At 36.9% G+C, this 19284-nt stretch overlaps 4 protein-coding genes across 7 annotated transcripts; 2 read left to right on the top strand and 2 right to left on the bottom strand.

The window, feature by feature from the left end:
- Nucleotides 1-835: 835 nt before the first annotated feature.
- LOC109161178 lies at nt 836-5748 on the bottom strand. The gene is made up of 11 exons (XM_019309538.1): nt 5215-5748; nt 5041-5130; nt 4743-4925; nt 4103-4206; nt 3664-3752; nt 3445-3548; nt 3023-3128; nt 2848-2923; nt 2600-2714; nt 1937-2468; nt 836-1284 (listed from the first exon to the last, which is right to left on the bottom strand). The coding sequence occupies exons 1-11, from the start codon at nt 5468-5470 to the stop codon at nt 1194-1196; spliced, it is 1746 nt and encodes a 581-aa protein (XP_019165083.1). The 5' UTR covers nt 5471-5748; the 3' UTR covers nt 836-1193.
- Nucleotides 5749-10354: 4606 nt separating this feature from the next.
- LOC109161170 (pentatricopeptide repeat-containing protein At4g20740) lies at nt 10355-14102 on the top strand. Of its 4 annotated transcripts, none has more exons than XR_002050891.1 (4): nt 10355-10864; nt 11166-12916; nt 13153-13283; nt 13702-14102. XR_002050891.1 is itself a non-coding variant. In XM_019309526.1 (3 exons), exons 1-2 carry the CDS (start codon nt 10432-10434, stop codon nt 12902-12904), a joined length of 2172 nt encoding a protein of 723 aa, XP_019165071.1. In that variant the 5' UTR covers nt 10355-10431; the 3' UTR covers nt 12905-12916; nt 13702-13788. The 4 variants fall into 4 exon arrangements, 2 of the variants coding, with proteins under 2 accessions (XP_019165071.1, XP_019165070.1); XR_002050892.1 differs by having other exon boundaries at nt 11166-12920; nt 13150-13283; XM_019309526.1 differs by lacking the exon at nt 13153-13283 and having other exon boundaries at nt 13702-13788.
- On the bottom strand, nt 13490-15884 carry LOC109161171 (probable transmembrane ascorbate ferrireductase 4). Its single transcript, XM_019309527.1, has 4 exons — nt 15652-15884; nt 15525-15576; nt 15244-15440; nt 13490-13951 (listed from the first exon to the last, which is right to left on the bottom strand). Exons 1-4 carry the CDS (start codon nt 15799-15801, stop codon nt 13628-13630), a joined length of 723 nt encoding a protein of 240 aa, XP_019165072.1. The 5' UTR covers nt 15802-15884; the 3' UTR covers nt 13490-13627.
- A 1735-nt stretch (nt 15885-17619) lies between these two features.
- LOC109160814 (uncharacterized mitochondrial protein AtMg00810-like) lies at nt 17620-18805 on the top strand. The gene is made up of 2 exons (XM_019309060.1): nt 17620-17625; nt 18230-18805. The coding sequence occupies exons 1-2, from the start codon at nt 17620-17622 to the stop codon at nt 18803-18805; spliced, it is 582 nt and encodes a 193-aa protein (XP_019164605.1).
- The last annotated feature ends 479 nt before the right edge of the window (nt 18806-19284 follow it).

The following is a 19284-nucleotide window of genomic DNA, read 5'->3' as shown; positions in this document are numbered from 1 at the left end:
TTTATTTTTAAATAAAATATCGTACAGGGGCTTAGATTTTATTTTCAAAAAAAAATGGTATTGTAGTTTTTATTTATTAAACATTAAAAAACTAATTTAAAAATAAATTATTTTAATTTTTATTTATTAAACATTAAAAAAATTAATTTAAAAATATTTTTTTTAAATGCCACATATGCATCCTAGGTGGAGGGGTAACCTGTTAGCAACTTGAGAAACCTGAAAAAATGGACAAATTGAATGAAATTGGTTAGTTTAGGGACCCAATTGTAGGTTTTTTAGGTTCAGTGGCCTAATTGCATTCTCGTGTGCAGTTCAGTGGCCTATTTGACCCTTATTCCTTATATATATTAACTTTGCACAAATACTATAGATATATTATAGTTACCGTACAACTTTCTACATCGTTTTTGATTGTGGATTTTCGTCCCCATAGTCGAAAATCATTTCCGGTGACGAAGGACGAAAAGAAAGATAAAGAAGACAGTCACAACAAGAAGATGAAGGTCGATTTCTCATTTTCTCCTTGGGAGCAAGAAGATGAAGAAGTCAAGCTGGAAAATGACCTCCCCGAAAAAAAAGAGAAAGTTATTTTTCCAAAAAAAAAAAAAAAACATAGTAAATTTTTCTTTGACCAGAGTCATTTTTCACTGACCTTAATTTTCTTCCATTTGCCAAACACTAAAAATTCAAAAAATGATATTCAGAAATTATTTTTCGGATTTTGAAACCCACCCCTATAAGATGATTTTGCCTGTTAAAAGTTACAACTTTGAAACAAAGCCAGAATTCATGCATTTTCATGGATTGTGCAGACAGGAGAATATCCTCCAAGGAAAAACAATATCACATCAGCCATCCCTCTTACTCCTCTTAGTAATAAAATGCTGACATGTTTTTATGTTCAACATTCAACATTCATAAATTATTACATAACAAAATCATATCAATGGACTTACATTTCCCCAGGGGAGCTAAGAATGTTAAAATTTCATTGATCCCCAGAAAACTTCATTCCACTAATGGACTTACATTTCCAGTAAACTTGAACAAATCGATTTCAAGAACAAACCAAAAAAAGAAATAGTATAGAGCAAGGGGTCTGATGTAGCTGGTATCAAGTCCTCAACCAAGTCTTTCTTCATAGGTCCATTGCGCGGGTAAATGGAATTTTATTTTCACTAATTAGACCTTCATTCCTTCTCCCATTTCCACCTTCGTCCAGCCTCCTCGAGAACTTTGGCACGCGCTTGACTCTTTTTTCCTTCATCCTCAACCCAAGATCTGCACATTCATCATCTTACATAAGAACATTGGGTCTAGATCCATTATGTATCTACTTCATGTCTTCATCAAGTCATTCGTGATACCGTTATTTGTAACACAACCAATGTGTGAGCAAATTATTTTTCTTTGAATATGTTGGGCAGAGGCCGGTAAAGGGCCAAGTCCAACAATTGGTGGCTATTGGGATTGTTGGGCAAAGGCCGATGAAGGGCCGAGTCCAGCATCCTGCCTCTCGAAAATGTGGTGATATAAGAGAAAATAAAATCGCGTCTTCGCTGAGCTATAGCTTTTGGCATAATTTGGTAAGCGCTTAATCCTAACAAGTGGTATCAGAGCCTAGTCACAAGTTTTGAGTCCCCCCTGGTCACAGGTTTGAGTCTAACAATTGGTGGCTATGAGGATTGTTGGGCAAAGGCCGATGAAGGGCCGAGTCCAGCATCCTGCATCTCGAAAATGTGGTGATATATAAAGAAATAAAATTGTGCATTCGCTGTGGAGCTATAGCTTTTGGCATAGTGGTAAGCGCTTAATCCTAACAAGTGGTATCAGAGCCAGGTCACGGGTTTGAGTCCCCCGTGGAAGGTGCTGGGAAGCGCTCAATCCTAACAAGAATATTAAAGCGAAAGAAATTCATAGCACGGAGGCATACCTTAGGATTCGTAAAGCTTCTATCTCAGCTTCCAATACAGATTTTGTATCGAGTAGGCCTTCATACTTTACTTGCAAATCAGAAAGCACGCCCTGCAATTCACTCTGCTCTTCCATATATATCGCCTGCTCAGATGCAAGAGTATCCGACATCTCATCGACTTCTTCTTTAAGGCTAGAAAGCAGCTGCTTCTGACAGTCTAGAGCCGCCTTCTGTTTTAGCAGTTCAGCTTGAGCATTCTCCAGAACAACCTTTTCCTCATCCAAATCCTTAATTGCATCAAGGTAAGCCTTATTCACCTGTAGACCACGGTTTTTTTCTTCATCTATCTTACGTTGCCAAAAACGCTGCACATCACCTCTCTCTAAAAGATCGGATTTAATTTCTTCCATTGTTGCTAGTCTCGAAGAATTTTCAGTTTCCAACTTTGCTAATTCGGATTGAGTATATTCTGCCATTTTTCCACTGGTCAACGCTACTGCTACTTGACCCTTCGTGCACGGTTTATTCGGCTGGAACCTCTTGCTCTGTCCTATTAATCAAAAAAGTAGTCAAATATATCGTGCAATGAAAATCGATGAGAGCGAGGGATGACAACTTATTACAATATTACAAAAAGGTCAACTAACACTTCTGATGTTATACAGAGATATAGAGCCATACCGAAAACTTTCCAAACAATGCTCCTTTCGTTAGCCAGAATATCCACAAAAAGGTCGACTAACACTTCTGATGTTATGTCTCTTACGTCCAGAAAACCAATTTTCCTCCTTGATATCTGAACTGTAAGCAGGGTCAGATTTAAGAGAAAGATTACCAAAACGACACTTATAGAGTTCTTTTTGTTGGCACTAAATTCAGTTCATGAAAATAGGAAAACAACAGAAGTTTTTTTCCTTCTCTTCCCCTACCTCTTCATTAATTTCCGGTATAATATCATATTCTAATTTGGCTTTCCAACTGATAAGATCTTGGCGAGATATAGATCTGTGGCATGAAATTTATTTCGAGAAACAAAAACTAATAATTAGAGCAAAGCAAGAAAGTTAAGGTATTTAAATTAACCAAAAAATGAAACACAAGTACCTATCAGGAAAGAATTTGACTCCTTTATGGTCTCCTGAATCATATGGATTAGAGGGAGGTTTCTCCAGTGACAGCTTGCTAGGAGTTATCCCAGCTTCGGCAAGAGCTAAACAAAACGTTAAACAAAAACTCAAAATACTTGTCTATACCACTAATTGAACATTAGGAGAAACCATAACCAGCTTGGTTGACGTCAGTGGCTGTGCACTCTTGTCCCTTAAGAGAGGTCGTGAATTCGAACCCCCTCTCGTATGGAAAAACCAATCTGGCCAGCACTTTGCCCCTTAATTGGGCCGGCCCAGTGCGAAGGGGGATTAGTCTGAGTATGGTACAGGCTTAAAGGTGCCTCCAACAGTTAGGGCCTGCTCAGGACACCTCGTGGTCTGACCAAAACATTAGGAGAAACCATGACGAAACCTTACATTGAATGGGCATAAAATCAGGGTCTTCAATGCACACATCATCGAAGGCTGCTGAAGTAGAGCCTGCAAGTGCAAGAGATGAAGCTATCCTATGCTTCCGGTTCCTGATCCCATAGTAAAACAAAAAATAAAATATAATTCTGAGAATTTATCAAATAAGACTCTCATCCTGTCCTCACAAACTGAACTTGCTAAACCGATGTGTGCACCTGAGTCTACCTTTCCAGTAGCGCACTTGCTTGAACTAACCATCTTGCATACTCTCTCCTTGTACATAATTCTTCTGCTTTGACCTCGTCTTCAATAATCTGTAATCTTACATTAGAATTGAAAAGATCATGGTCAAAATCTAATGCTATCCTGTTACTTCAATTGAAACAATCAAATTTAGGAATGAACAATGAAAAAAAAAACATGAAAAATTATTGGATCTGACGAGGCTCTTATAAAAACAAAAATTAAAAAGGGGGCAACTACTGCTTCCTTCCATACTTGAACAGCATGTAGGAACCTTTTTTTTAGAAAGAAAGTGCAACCAGAAACAAATACGGAGTAATATAGATAAACTACAACACTGGTAAGTTTGTAAAAAGAAAATAAGCAAAAACATCTTTGTAAAATTCTGCTTCTCCAAATGGAATATAATGCTGAAACGTACCTTTAGTTTTTTTAACACAAGAAGAGCATCCTGTTGAGTAGAATCCACAGCAAATGGAATTATGATGCGGTGTAGCTCACCTTGGGTTGTAATATTGTTTTGATCTTTAGAATAGAAAAAGACAACAGCTTAGGGGTTTTTTTTTGGATGGGTTGAGTCACTATTATATTATGATTAATACATCAAAGAAACTAGGAAAAGATACACCAACAATAAAGAAATTACCCCACTAAGAGCACTTACAAAGCTCAGAAATGCAACATAAAAGTTAAAACTGTATATGCACATATATGATACTTTATTATTTTGCTTATTTCATCATTTTAGAATTTACTAGATTTGCAAAAAACTACTGAATTAGTTGAATCACAATGTTAGCGAACAACTTATGACCCCCTTTAAATGATAAATTCAGCAAAAGTAAAGGAAAAAGGGCCCAGTTGATACGAACTATTGAAGTAAAAATTAAGTACAAACGCACATGCAAAAGCTTCAAGACGAGACAAAAAACATGCTCTGTTAAGAAGGATGTTTGTACTAAATAAAGAAAACGCAACCTTTAGACACTCTGCAATATCAAATCTTATAACCAAACAAAAAGGAATGCATCACTTCTAATAATTAAAGTATAAATTCTTACCTGCAACCACATTTTTATCAAAAGTGTCGGGAACACTCTCCGGGCTAACCTCAGAAGCCTCACCGTCCTCCAATAAATCATCAGAACTAACAGCTTCTTGTTCAATAGCTTCTTCCTCCCTTATATGTGGGGCTAAAATGCCTTGTGAACTATTGAATGGTCTTGAAAATTGAAATTTCAAACCTAGAAATAAGCAAATAAAAATATAAAAAAAAAAAAAAAAAAACTTAAGCAACACTTGAGCAAACATTCTATCAACCAATAGCAAAAGAAATACACATTATTCCCAACAATTCACCTTTAGCAGATACTGAAAAATATGCAGCAACAGCACCGAGCAAAGCAGCAACAGAAGCCCCTATGCCGATTTTCACAAATGTAGGCAAACCTGCACAAACCCAATTCTCGGTTACCCTCATTTCTCAAGTAAAATTAACAGCAAAAACTCACATAACCATCAAAAAAATGCAACCTTTTTCCTTCTCTTTGAACTCTGGTTTCTCAATAACTGCCCAGCCATTGTAAGCATCTGAAGCGTTTAATTCTGAAGACTCCCCCCAAGAAAGCCGAACATTCTTCTCCACAGTTGAAGCAGAAATGGAAAACCTAGTGCTTCTAGTCCTGATCAGAAATGGGATTGAAGAAATTTTCAAGTTTGGGGGATATAGAAATCGACTGGTCGAGGGAGGATACAAAAAACAAGGTGGCATAGTCATAGACGAACACATTTGAAGAAATTTTCTTTTGTACAGAAAGAAATAGGGCTAGGGCTAGGGCTAGGGTTGGGTTTATGTTCGGATCCTTGGGTTCATGGAGTGCAAATGTGCAATTGCAGGGGGAGATTTGGGTAGACGAATGACGATTCACTCAAGCTGTTTAGTGTTTACTAATTTGATTCCATTTGTGTTGGCTGAGTAAGCATCAGGCTACTGAACACTACAGCCATTTTCTTGTTTATGGCTTCTTCTAATTTTCACCTTTTCTTCTTCCCTTGATAGATTCCTATCTATTTTTGGAAATATTTTGCCCCAATTTCCTTTTGGATTTCAAATAATGAAAAACAAATAGACACTAGACATTTACTTACTGCATACAAAGAGTCATTGTTGACGAAATTTAACTTTTGGTCATTTTTTTTAAACTTCACTCCAACTGAGTTGTTCATGCGAGCTAATTATAAATTTCATTATAACATTAATCAACATGTTTATTAAGACAAACACTTAAAATAATGTTTCATGTGTTATAAATATTTTACTGATGACCATTAAGTCACGAGATTCTTCATTTACCCTATATTTGCTCTTTTTTTTTTTTTACAAAAAATGAGAGACTTAATTATTAATAATCAAATGTTGAATACAAGTAGGATAAGTTGTAAACTAACAACAGGGACCAGACTATGAAGAAGCAGCTCTTGATAAGGCATGAGTAAGTTTATTCGTTGATCTATGAACAAAGCTAAATGACACAGACTCAAAATGTCGTTTGAGGTTAAGACATTCTACGAGAACACAACCAGCATAAGATAGATTTGGAGAGGCTGACTTTAGCAACGAACAAACCATTTGACAATCAGAAAAAACTACCACTTTACACCAATCACAGTCCATAGCCCAAGATAAAGCTTCATTTACTGCCATAGCTTCCGCTAGATGAGGGTCACATAAACAACGAATCGACAAGCTTCGAGCAACCAAAAAAGTATCATTCCCATTATGGACTACCGCAGCAACGTAGCCTTCATCCTCACCATGATTCACTGCAACATCAACATGGATACGTACAAGGACGAAACTAGTATGGGGGCAGCTGCCCCCACTACCCCCAACCCAGCGCTTTATATATATATATATATATATATATATATATATATATATATATATATATATAGCATTAAATGTTATATAAAATGTATATTTATGTTTGGGGAAATATTTTGCCCCAATTTCCTTTTGGATTTCAAATAATGAAAAACTCAATAAACGCTAGACATTTACTTATTGCATACAAAGAGTCATCTGTTGATGAGATTTAATTTTTGGTCATTTTTTTTAAACTTCACTCCAACTGAGTTGTTCATGCGGGCTAATTATAAATTTCATTATAACATTAATCAACATGTTTATTAAGACAAACACTTAAAATAATGTTTCATGTGTTATAAATATTTTATTGTTGACCATTAAGTCACGAGATTCTTCATTTACCCTATATTTGCTCCTTTTTTTTTTCAAAAAATGAGAGACTTAATTATTAATAATCAAATGTTGAATACAAGTAGGATAAGTTGTAAACTAACAACAGGGACCAGACTATGAAGAAGCAGCTCTTGATAAGGCATGAGTAGGTTTATTCGTTGATCTATGAACAAAGCTAAATGACACAGACTCAAAATGTCGTTTGAGGTTAAGACATTCTACGAGAACACAACCAGCATAAGATAGATTTGGAGAGGCCGACTTTAGCAACGAACAAACCATTTGACAATAAGAAAAAACCACCACTTTACACCAATCACAGTCCATAGCCCAAGATAAAGCTTCATTTACTGCCATAGCTTCCGCTAGATGAGGGTCACATAAACAACGAATCGACGAGCTTCGAGCAACCAAAAAAGTATCATTCTCATTATGGACTACCGCAGCAACGTAGCCTTCATCCTCACCATGATTCACTGCAACATCAACATGGATACGTACAAGGACGAAACTAGTATGGGGGCAGCTGCCCCCACTACCCCCAGCCCAGCCCTTTATATATATATATATATATATATATATATATATATATATATATATATATATATATATATATATATATATATATATATAACATTAAATGTTATATAAATGTATATTTATGTTTAAAGTGCTAATAATTTAAGTAGCTTAGTTGGTTGAGATTTAAATTTGATTTGATATTGATTGATTGATTGATATTAAAAAGTCTATGGTTATAGATTTCTAACACCTCAGTACATTGTACATGTGAATATATATAATACAATTGAATATATATAACCATTAGCTCTAACACCTCAGTACATTGTACATGCGAATATGTATATGGATAGTATATGTGAATGCATTCATGCCTCGTTAAAAACTTTACTAGAAAAATTACATGGGAAAATCCTAGTTGAAGAAAAGAGTCCATGAGATTTGTAAATTGAGTTAATTCCAGCAATGGTCCTCCGACTATTGTGATTTTCCAAAATTGGTCCTCGTCTTTTAATTTGGACGAAATAGACCCTTGACTATCAGATTTGTTCCAACATTGGTCCTTCCGTTAACCATCAGTTATATTAGTGTTAAGTAAAGGGATAAAAGGGTCATTTCCTCTGTCCATCGCCATTCTGCAATTTTGCATACCAACACTACAAAAGTTCATAACCTTCAAGTTTAGCTTCATTGGTACTGCCTCAATGGCTTTTCTGTGCACCATTGTATTTGTTTCTGCATAGCTTTTCAAGTGCTACCAGCGCATCCGTTTTATCCTCATCTCCGCCTGCACCGGCTACAACCACCTCGTCGCTGGCCACTTCAGGAACTCCACCGCTGGCTTCTCGGTGACACAGCTACCTAGGTCGATGTCGACTACTTCCGTGATTCCGACGAGCGAATCGGGTGAATCTCCAGTGCTCAACCACGGATCGCCCACACCACTGTCTTCGGCTTCATTGTCCGATGTGGAAATGATCGACCGCACGACGCTCGCAACCTTGAGGAATGCCTCTTTGATGGACTCCGACGGCAGCGCATAATCTTCTAGGCCGGCATCTTCTAGCCTCGATGGCCGGATTTTATCTAGCAACCCTTCCTGGTTACCTCCATATTCCAATTCTAGATCTCTCTCGTGCCCTAGTATCGGTTATCGTCCCTGTAGCAGACTGTAGGCTGGGCGTCATAGTCATAGTGAAATGTTTGTTGTTTTTGGTTCACTGGAAAACAGCTGAAGGGAAAAAAGAAAAAGGGAATTAATTTGGATTTTGCGCAGTAGGGGAAAGAAAAAAAAAATCCACTTTCGTTCTTTTTGTTTTCTTTGGTTCGGCGAAAGACAAAAAGAAACAGTAGAGGAAAAAGACATGGGAATAGCAGCAGCGTTGTCTGGGCGTAGAATCATATCGGCAAGGGAATTTCTGATTTGAGATTTCATCCTAGGAGATTTTTGAGCTTCAACAAGGGAATGAAGGAGATAAGAAACCTAACTATGGAAAGGACCATTTTACCCCTTCACTTAACGTCTATTTAACACCATGTTAATGAAATGATCAATGGTGAAACAATTCTGATAGTCAAGGGTCTATTTTGTCCAAATTAAAAGACAAGGACCAATTTTGGAAAATCACAATAGTCGGAGGACCATTGCTGGAATTAACTCTTTGTAAATTTGTAAACTCATAGCCTGAATATATATAATATGAGAGTACAAGGTATATGGATAGTATATGTGAATACATTCATGCCTCGTTAAAAACTTTATTAGGAAAATACATGAGAAAACCCTAGTTGAAGAAAAGAGTCCATGATATTTGTAAACTCATAGCCTGAATATATATACAATACAATTGAATATAACTCTATAATTATGAACATATATTTATAAAATTATGAACATATAGCTCTATCACATGTTTACAAACCTAATATTGTAGATTCATAATTTATACTGTTTAAAAATTATGAATCTAATGTATAAAAATTATAAATCTACAACTGTGCACACCTTACAAGGTGGGCACGTTTTCATAGATAATTTGCCCTTGAAAGCAATATAGTTCTTAATACTTTAAAAAGAAAAAATTGCTGGCCCAAATCAATCAATTTATGCATATAAATCAAAATAAATTAGGCACAAATAAAACATGTATATCATAAAGGATTAAATCATCATAGGCCTAAAAGAATGCATATAAAAGTCCAAGAACCAAAATGAGCCCAATTATTATTATTTAAAAAAAAAACCAGGTCTGGCAGAATTGGGCCAGACCCAGCCCAACCAAAATAATCCATCAACAGCCCAGCGAGTCGCGAATCATCGCCAAAAGCGAAGCCCAGTCTCATCTCCAAAACGAATCGCGAATCAACAGCGATCAACGACCAGTGCTGCCGCCGTCGCCCTCCGTCAGATCGTCGGGCACCCACCGGGACACAGCAACGCCGGCGGCCATAGGAAAGCCAACAACGCCGCTGCCCCTCTACTGCCGTAGCAGCCTCCAATAGCCCAGCGCGGTCAAACAGAGAAAAAAATTGTATGTTCTTTAAGCGAAGCAGCGACTGCTGCACCAAAGAAACGCCGCCGGAAAAAAACGCAGTCGTCCGGATCCGATGAATCGAGCGGCGTCAACAGCTGTTGCCGCCGCCTACCACCGGACGCAGATCGAAGGTAGTCAATGACGACTATAAATCGGCCAAAACAGGTGCTTTTTTTTTTTTTTTTTCGAAAAAAAACATATATTACGGGAATTTACCAAACATCTTAACTTGTTAAATTCACTAATCCAATCAGATAATCCAATAAGATAGTAGCTATTTACCAACAAACATTTACCTTTATACATAGTTGGATTGGATTGCTGGAATTGAAAAAATTAGGCATATTAATGTGTTTTATTCTGGGCTTCTAGCCAACATTTCTAAAGATTTTGCATTCATAAAATTTTGTTTCTAGACAAAAAAACACAAAAATGCCGCCGCAGCCCTCAGCAGTTGCAACTGTGAAACCCCACAGACCTTACTTCTTCTACGGTCACCGGAAACCCACCCAGAACCGCCCCACCGTCCGTGGCGGCCTCTTCTCCAACCGCCAGACCATTAACCCCGCCACCAACGCCCAGCCTACTCCATATGATCCACTCGACTTCGACCTCCGGAAATGGGACCCGGATGCACATTCTCGACCCGCCAGAGACCCATCTCAAGAGTTCTTCTCTGTGGCAAAGACTCTCTCCCCCATTGCTAGGTATATTGTTGACTCCTTCAGAAAGCATGGCCGCTGGGGCCCACTGGTGGTCGAAGACCTGAATCGCCTTCGCCGGGTTACTCCCAAACTTGTGACTGAGATTCTCAAGATCCCAAATATTGACCCAAGGCTCTCCTCCAAGTTCTTCTATTGGGCTGGTGTGTAAAAATTCTTTCTTTATCTATTTTTCTTTTGAGCTATTTTTGGTGAAATAAATCTTATTCTTATGTGACAAAAACAACGAAATCACTATTCTTTAACTTTGTTGTACATCTCTAGAGTGCACAGTTTGTTGGATTCTTGGACAATTTTTTTTTTTTTTTTTCCAAATTAAGAGTTGGGTTACTTGTTGATTGAAGACATTAATACTGATTAGCAGACCTCTTGGCTAGAGATCTTTATTGACTTTGTTTTTCTTGTGTCCATAAATGGACTTATTCTTCTAATGTTGTTCGGCAGGAAAGCAAAAGGGTTATAGGCATGAGTTTGCTTGCTATAATGCCTTTGCTTATAGCTTGAATCGGACAAATCAATTTCGGGCTGCAGACCAGATACCTGAGCTAATGCATATGCAGGGGCAACCACCTACCGAGAAACAGTTTGAAATTTTAATTAGAATGCACTCTGATGCAAATAGGGGTCTTCGAGTGTACTATGTGTATGAGAAAATGAAGAAATTTGACATCAAACCAAGAGTATTCCTCTATAATAGGATAATGGATGCCTTGGTTAAAACAAACCATTTAGATTTGGCATTGTCGGTTTATGATGATTTCAGAAGGGATGGATTAGTGGAGGAGACTGTTACCTTTATGGTACTGATAAAGGGTTTATGCAAGTCAGGGCAAGTGAATGAAGCGATTGAGCTTTTGGACCGAATGAGGAAGAATCTATGCAAACCAGACGTTTTTGCTTACACAGCAATGGTGAAGGTGCTTGTTTCAGAGGGAAATCTGGATGGGTGTTCAAGATTTTGGGAAGAAATGAAGAGGGATGGGATTGAACCAGATGTTATGGCTTATGGCACTTTCATCACCGGGTTGTGCAAAGGAAATCAGTTAGAGAAAGGGTACGAGTTGTTTGAGGAGATGAAAGAGAAGAAGTATTTGATTGATAGGGCTATATATGGATCTTTGATAGAAGCATTTGTTACAAGCGGGAAGGTTGGTTCTGCTTGTGATTTACTTAAGGATATGATGAATTCTGGTTACAGGGCCGATTTAGCAATATATAACTGTCTCATAGAAGGTCTGTGCAACCATCGGCTGGTTGATAGGGCTTATAAACTTCTCAGAGTCACAGTTGAAGAGGATCTCCAACCCGACTTTTTCACTGTGGGCCCCATCCTGCTATCTTATGCCGAGTCAAAAAGAATGGATGACTTCATCAGTTTGCTCGAGCAAATGCAGAAATTGGGTTTTCGTATTAGGGACAATCTATCCGAATTCTTTTCCATTATGGTGAAAAAGGACAATGGCATAATGCTTGCTTGGGAACTTTTTGAAGAGTTGAAACTCAAATATGATTGCAGTGTTCAAACTTATAATGTTCTCATGGAGGCACTACACAGTATTGGGAAGGTGGATGAGGCTCTAAAACTTTTCCAAGAATTAAACGATAAAAAGTTTCACTGTGATTCATTGACCTATAGCATTGCAATTCAGTGCTTCATTGAAATCAATGATATTCACGAGGCATGTACCTGCTATAACCGGTTAAGAGAGATGTCCTTGGTTCCTTCTACTTTGGCATATTATTCACTCGTTAAGAAACTTTGCAAGATAGGAGAGATTGATGCTGCTATGATGCTAATACGCGATTGTTTAGCGAATGTTACAAATGGGCCCATGGAATTCAAATATACACTAACAATTATCCATGCCAGCAAAACTAATGATGCTGAAAAGGTTGTTGAAGTTCTAAGTGAAATGATTGAACAGGGTTATCCTCCTAATAACATCATATATTGCGCTATTATTTGTGGCATGTGTACGCATGGAACAATTGAAGAGGCGAGGAAAGTCTTTACGGCTATGAGGGTCCGCAAACTTCTCACTGAAGCTGAGGTAGTTGTTTACGATGAGCTACTTATCGAGCAAATGAAAAAGAAAACAGCAGATTTGGTGTTATGCGGTTTGAAGTTTTTTGGTCTGGAGAGGAAGTTAAAAGCAAAAGGCAGTAAAATCTTACTGGATTGAGACAAATATCAGGTATGTGAATCACTAACTTATCTATTCTTTAATATGGAGTATCATTTGTGCATTATGTACCTTGTCTAACTTAGACCTTAAATTGGATCTTATGGAATGGTTTTTTTTTTTGGTCAGGTCATGAGGTGTTCTGAGCAGGCCCTAACTGTAGGAGGCAACTTGAAGCCCGTAGAATACTCAGACTAATCCCCATTCGCACCGAGCCAGCCCAATTAAGGGGCGACATTTGACACTAGAGCAAATGAACTTTTGTTGTCCCGGAGATGTCATCCGCCACTCATCAGTTTTGCTCAACACTTGATAGCCTTCTCTCAATCGCCCTTCAGCCTTCAGTCCTTCACCCCAGGCCATTCAGCGTCGGGATAGGGTAACTCGATTATACACCCTTCTCAACCCCTAGTTCTTGTGCAGATGTGCTGTTATATACATATATACCAAGAAAAATATATAAGATGCACCCTAAAAACGATAATAGTTGTTCTATTATATAGAATAGGCTCATATTCAATTAGTTCTTGTGCAGATGGCTGTTATATACTATCTTACTGGATATACTAAAATAACTAGTTCATGTAACTTTTAAAGTTTAGGATCTAATTACTTTTTCACCAAAAGTTCAAGAGCCTATTTGACCATTTTCTCTTATGACTGCACTAGCAAGAAGGAACCTGTACAAAGAAAGGGTTAACAAAGGCATCTGTCTAGCTTCAACTAAGATGATGACCACTTCTTATTTGAATATACAATCTTTGAATGTGAAATCTGATGTTTTGGTGATATTGCAGCAAATATTACAATGCCACCAAGCAGAGCCAATCCGAGTCCTAAACCGTTTACAACCATGGATTCTGTACAACGCTTCAGTAACGCCCCGTTCGTCTGCAGGAAGGTCAACTTCTCGAGAAGGCCAGTCTCGGCTGTCACCACTGCCAACCCGTATGTGTAGAGGCCGAGAAATACATGCCATGGGAGGACTTGTATCCTCGTCGTTCGCAACTCTCCTCGGTGCCAAAAGCTTAGGAAACCAACCATCCACTGCACAGAAGAGGTGGAACTAGCATTAGTAAAATTTGTCATTTGGCACAAAATGTTTCTTTTAAACAAAATCATCCTTAGCCAAGACTACTTGTAAAGACCAAATTTTGCCTACCCAAGGTAGGAGGTAAGGAAGGTTCCATTCTTGAAACCGTGTGCTCCAAAAAGTAAAATCTGGTGTTAGGATCAAACGCTTATCACTATGTCAAAAGTTATAGCTAAAGGCCATAACTTTATTTCCTCATATCGCCACATTTCTGAAAGGAGAGTGCTGGATATGGCCCTTTACCGGCTTTCGCCCAACAATTCCCCCAGCACCTGCTAGTCTAAACTAGGATCAAGCGCTTACTACTAAATAAAAAACTATAGCTAGTAGCGAAAATACAACTTTATTTTCTTTAATTCCTTATACTTTCACATTTTCAAGCGGAAGAGTGCTAGACTTGGCCCTTTAAGCCTCCGCCCAAGAATCCCTTAACTACCTGGTGCTGGACTTGGCCCTTCACCGGCCTCCGCCTAACATCTGGTTTGCTGGTAGACATAAATGCCTTCTAAAACCCTTATACTCAAACATTTACTATGTATGGGGGTTAATACTAGTCCTAATAAAATAAAATAAATGAATAATAAATAAGAGGAAGTCATGTCATTGTACTATAGTCTATAGATAGAAGAACTTGTTGGTCTTTAAAGTTAGGATTCCTAAAGGACATTAGATCGCATTTAATAAGTTCAGCTCTATAATGTGAGAATTGTAAACTTTAGCTATATCAGTCTCCTCCTTAACCGAAGAGACTTTTTTATTAAAGCTGAACAAAATAAATCCAGTCATGTTCATATAACAGATTGAAAGGCCAATAAAGTTCCATCTAGAAACAGAACTTGTTGGTCTTTGAAGTTTAAACATAGGATTCTCGAAAGACATTAGATCACATTTAATAAGTTCTCCACTCCTATGCCAAAAGTTATAGCTAGTAGCGAAAACTCAACTTTATTGTAGGATCTTAAACTTGGCCCTTCGAACCTCCGCCCAACAAGAGGGATATCACTAGCTACCTAATCCTATTCTCGAGAATAAAAAGGCTTACCGATGACGGAATAGTCCTATTTCCACAAATGGAATTTCATTCCAAGCCTATTCCGTGAACTAAACGTGTTGTTATAATGTCACTACCCCAAGGGTGTGAACATCCAAACTAAGAAGGTCAATAGACCGCTCCCATTGGAGTTCAGGAGTGAATCTTCAACAAATGAGAAGAAATCAAATGGTCCAAAATGTGAACAAGATTTACCTGAGCCCCAAACAAGGAAATACAAACCAAACCCATCCAAGAATGCAAGCTGTAGAAATTAGCCACAATACCCTCTCTGCTATGAAACTTTGTCCAGATTCCAAACACCCCACACCCCAAAGCCACTCCTTGCAGGCCCAAATGCACTGATTTCTTCAAATTTCTTGACCCTGGCAACCATCTATGCACCAAGATTGCTGAAACTCACAAACAACACCAAAAATTTTCAAAACCCTTTTAAATTCCCCAAAAATACATTACTAAAGAGTAGAGCTTTCTACCTTCTCCACTCACAAGAATGAAACCTATCACCATTAACAATGGGTGAAGCACCTGCAAATTAAAAATCAAATCTTTAGACACATATATACATATACAGACATGGGGAGAGGGGGAGGGGGTTATTACAGCATAGATGAGGTCATCTTGGGAAGGAGAATGTGGAATGAAGCTAGTCTGGAAGTGAACCGCCCAAGTGAGAACAAGAAGGGCAACAATGGAAGCTGAAACCCTGGCGAGAAGGAGGAGAGAAAAGGGTGAGAGTAAAAGAGCAGCCATGGCTTCACTCAAGTGGAACTGAGAGTGGGAACTAACAGTGCGAATGATCACACTGAGAGTGGTTTTTCTTTAGAGGAGAAAATGATTGAATGAGTGGTCTCACTCTCACCCATTGTAGGAAAACCGCATAGGTACTTCAATTATTATTATTTTTTTTTATAAAGGTACTTCATTTATTATTATTATTATGTTTCATGATGAAAGAGACATAAAGATTATCCATGTTCAATGACCAGGGATCGAGTCTCACCAGCGGTAGTGTGGGAGCAACTTCTCAAAGTGAGGGGCTCCTTGTGCGTAGTGAGCACCGGTCTAGCTTCTATGATTCATGTTCAGTTGAGTCACCATGATTTACATCCTCCCAAATGCTCTGTCGGACTGGGGTGTTGGGGGCCCTTAGGGTTGGGGTTCAGTTTTTTGGAAGAATGGTTCATGTTCAGTTGAGTCACCATGATTTACATCCTCCTAAATGCTCTGTCGGACTGGGGTGAATGCTCTGTCGGACTGGGGTGTTGAGGGCCCTTAGGGTTGGGGTTCAGCCTTTTGGAAGAATGTTCAATATATATAATATATGCGTGGTAACAGTAGGCGCTGGATGCTAGTGGCGCAGTAGAGTAGCGCCTAACGCCCAGGAAGCCTAGATGATGCCTAGGTGTCACCTAAGATGTTAATTAAAAATAAATAAAAACAATGCATATACGTGGGTGTATTGCTATATACATATAACCCGCTGACCCTCCGGTTTGTTTAGCTGGCTTTCTCCTTGCCGATGTAGGAGGGGCATGTACGCGTAGAATAACTTAGTGGGGCCTAGCCCCCTCCAATGTATCCAAAAAATAATAATTATTTAATCATTGTAATCTCATGATCAACCAAATGGAACCTTTGCTATTTTACTGCAAATTGGTTGCAGAGCATCAATAATGTCAATTGTCTTTTAGTTTGAGGAAAGAAGGGGTTAATTAAAAACGAAAATTGCATTAATGATGGTTTGACTTGTGCCAAGATGCCACAGCAATGTTCCAACTTTTAAGCAAGTTCTTGCCTTGGAAATGTATAATGTATTCAATAAATTTCAAAGACTGATTCCAGTACTATATATATATATATATATATATATATATATATATATATATATATATATATATATATATATATAGTTTGAATGTTGCATCAGTAACTTCAGTTATTTTTCAGTTTATTCCCATGTTTAGTTTGCTTTTATAACCAAGTCTTTAGGAGTTTAATTGTCACTTACTTGTTAGTGTCTTAGTGGTTTGATGTTAGCTAGTTAGTGGGTTAGTGGCTATCTTTTGTTTGTCAATTTCTTTTGTGTATTTAAGCAGTATTTCATCAATTAATAAGATGTGTCTTTTCTCTGAAATAACCAACATATATATATATATATATATATATATATATATATATATATATATATATATATATATATATATATATATATATATATATATATATATATATATATATATATAATGTACCCATTTAATAATTGAGTAATATTACATGAAGGAAAAAGGGTCAAATTGGCCCCCTAAGTCAAGCGAATAGTGCAATGGAGTCCCCTAAGTAAAAAATAAAAAAAAAAATAAAAAAAAAAAAAAAAGCATCATTTCAATCTCCTAAACCTGTAAAAAAAAAAAAAAGTCCAATTAAGTCCAAAATTACCTGTTTAGTAGGTTAGTGCCTTATAATGCTTACATGTGTCTCTTTTTTATTTTTTGTTTATTATTATTATTATTTTATTTTTTTAAAATTCTTCATACAACCACCGGTGGCTGTACTCATTTAAGGACAACCATGGCTGTCTATAGAAAAATTTTGATTTTTTTTGCTAGCCACGGCGGTAAAAAATGATGGTCGTGGCTATCTGGTAGCCACGACTATCCTAAAAGACGGCCCTACCAACAATTTCTTTTCAAGAAATAATTTTAAAAACCCTAGAGAACCTTTCTAAATATAGTAAATAATTTTATGTACCAAATTGACCCTTCCAAAATATTTTAAAAATAATTTTATAAACCCTAAAAAATCTTTCTAAATAGAGAAAATAATTTTATGTACCAAAATGTCCCTTCCAAAAATTTATAAAAATAATTTTATAAACTCCAAAAAACCTTTCTATATATAGAAAATAATTTTATGTACCAAATTGACCCTTCCAAAAATTTATAGAAATAATTTTATAAACTCCAAAGAACCTTTCTAAATATAGAAAATAAGTGTATATACTAAATTGACCATTCCAAAAATTTTTAAAAATAATTTTATAAACCCTAGAGAACCTTTCTAAATATAGTAAATAATTTTATGTACCAAATTGACCCTTCCAAAAATTTATAAAAATAATTTTATAAACTCCAAAGAACCTTTCTAAATATAGAAAATAATTTTATATGGCCTGAAGCAGGCTCCAAGAGCCTGGTATAGCAGAATTGATGAATACCTGTTGAAATTAGACTTTGTCAAAAGTCCTAGTGAGTCCACGTTATATATCAAAGGCGATGGAAATCATTTTCTGGTGGTTTCTTTATATGTTGATGATGTTTTAGTGACTGGCAACAGCATTGAGCTTATTAAACAGTTCAAAGAAGATATGATGAGAGTCTTTGAGATGACTGATCTTGGAGAAATGTCATATTTTCTGGTAATGGAAATCAAGCAGAGACGAAATGAAATCTTCATTTGTCAACAGAAGTATGCAAAAGAGATTCTAAAGAAATTTAACATGGATGATTATAAGAGTGTGATCACTCCTATGTGTCCAAAAGAGAAGTTATGTAGAGATGATGGAACAGCTAAGGTGAATGAGTCCATGTATAAAAGCTTGATTGGTTGCTTGATGTATCTTACGACAACAAGATCGGATATCATGTATGTTGTAAGTGTTCTTTCAAGATTTATGAATTGTGCTAGTGAGTCTCATTTCAAGGTTGCAAAAAGAGTTCTCCGTTATGTGAAGGGAACTTTAAGCTTTGGTGTTTAGTTCTGTCAGACACCAAATTTTGAATTGCAAGGTTATTCTGATAGTGATTGGGCAGGGTCCATATATGACATGAAAAACACTTCCGATTTCTGTTTCAACTTTGGATCTGGAATTTTTACGTGGAGTTCAAAGAAGCAGGAAATTGTGGCTCAATCAACCGCTGAAGCTGAGTTCATATCAGCAACAGCAGCTGTCAATCATGCCTTATGGGTAAGAATAATTTTATAAACTCAAAAGAACCTTTCTAAATATATAGAACAATTTTATGGACCAAATTGAACCTTCCAAAAATTTATAAAAATAATTTTTTAAACTCTAAAGAACCTTTCTAAATATAGAAAATAAGTTTATGTAATAAAGTGACCATTCCAAATAATTTTAAAAATAAATTTATAAACTCTATAGAACTTTTCTAAATATAGAAAATAATTTTATGTACCAAATTGACTCTTCCTAAAAATTTTAAAAACAATTTTATA

The sequence above is a fragment of the Ipomoea nil genome, unplaced genomic scaffold (genome assembly GCF_001879475.1).
Source record: "Ipomoea nil cultivar Tokyo-kokei standard unplaced genomic scaffold, Asagao_1.1 scaffold2921, whole genome shotgun sequence".
Classification (NCBI taxonomy): Eukaryota; Viridiplantae; Streptophyta; class Magnoliopsida; order Solanales; family Convolvulaceae; genus Ipomoea; species Ipomoea nil.
Note: the sequence above shows the minus strand (reverse complement) of the source record. Positions and strands in the feature narration are given on the sequence as shown.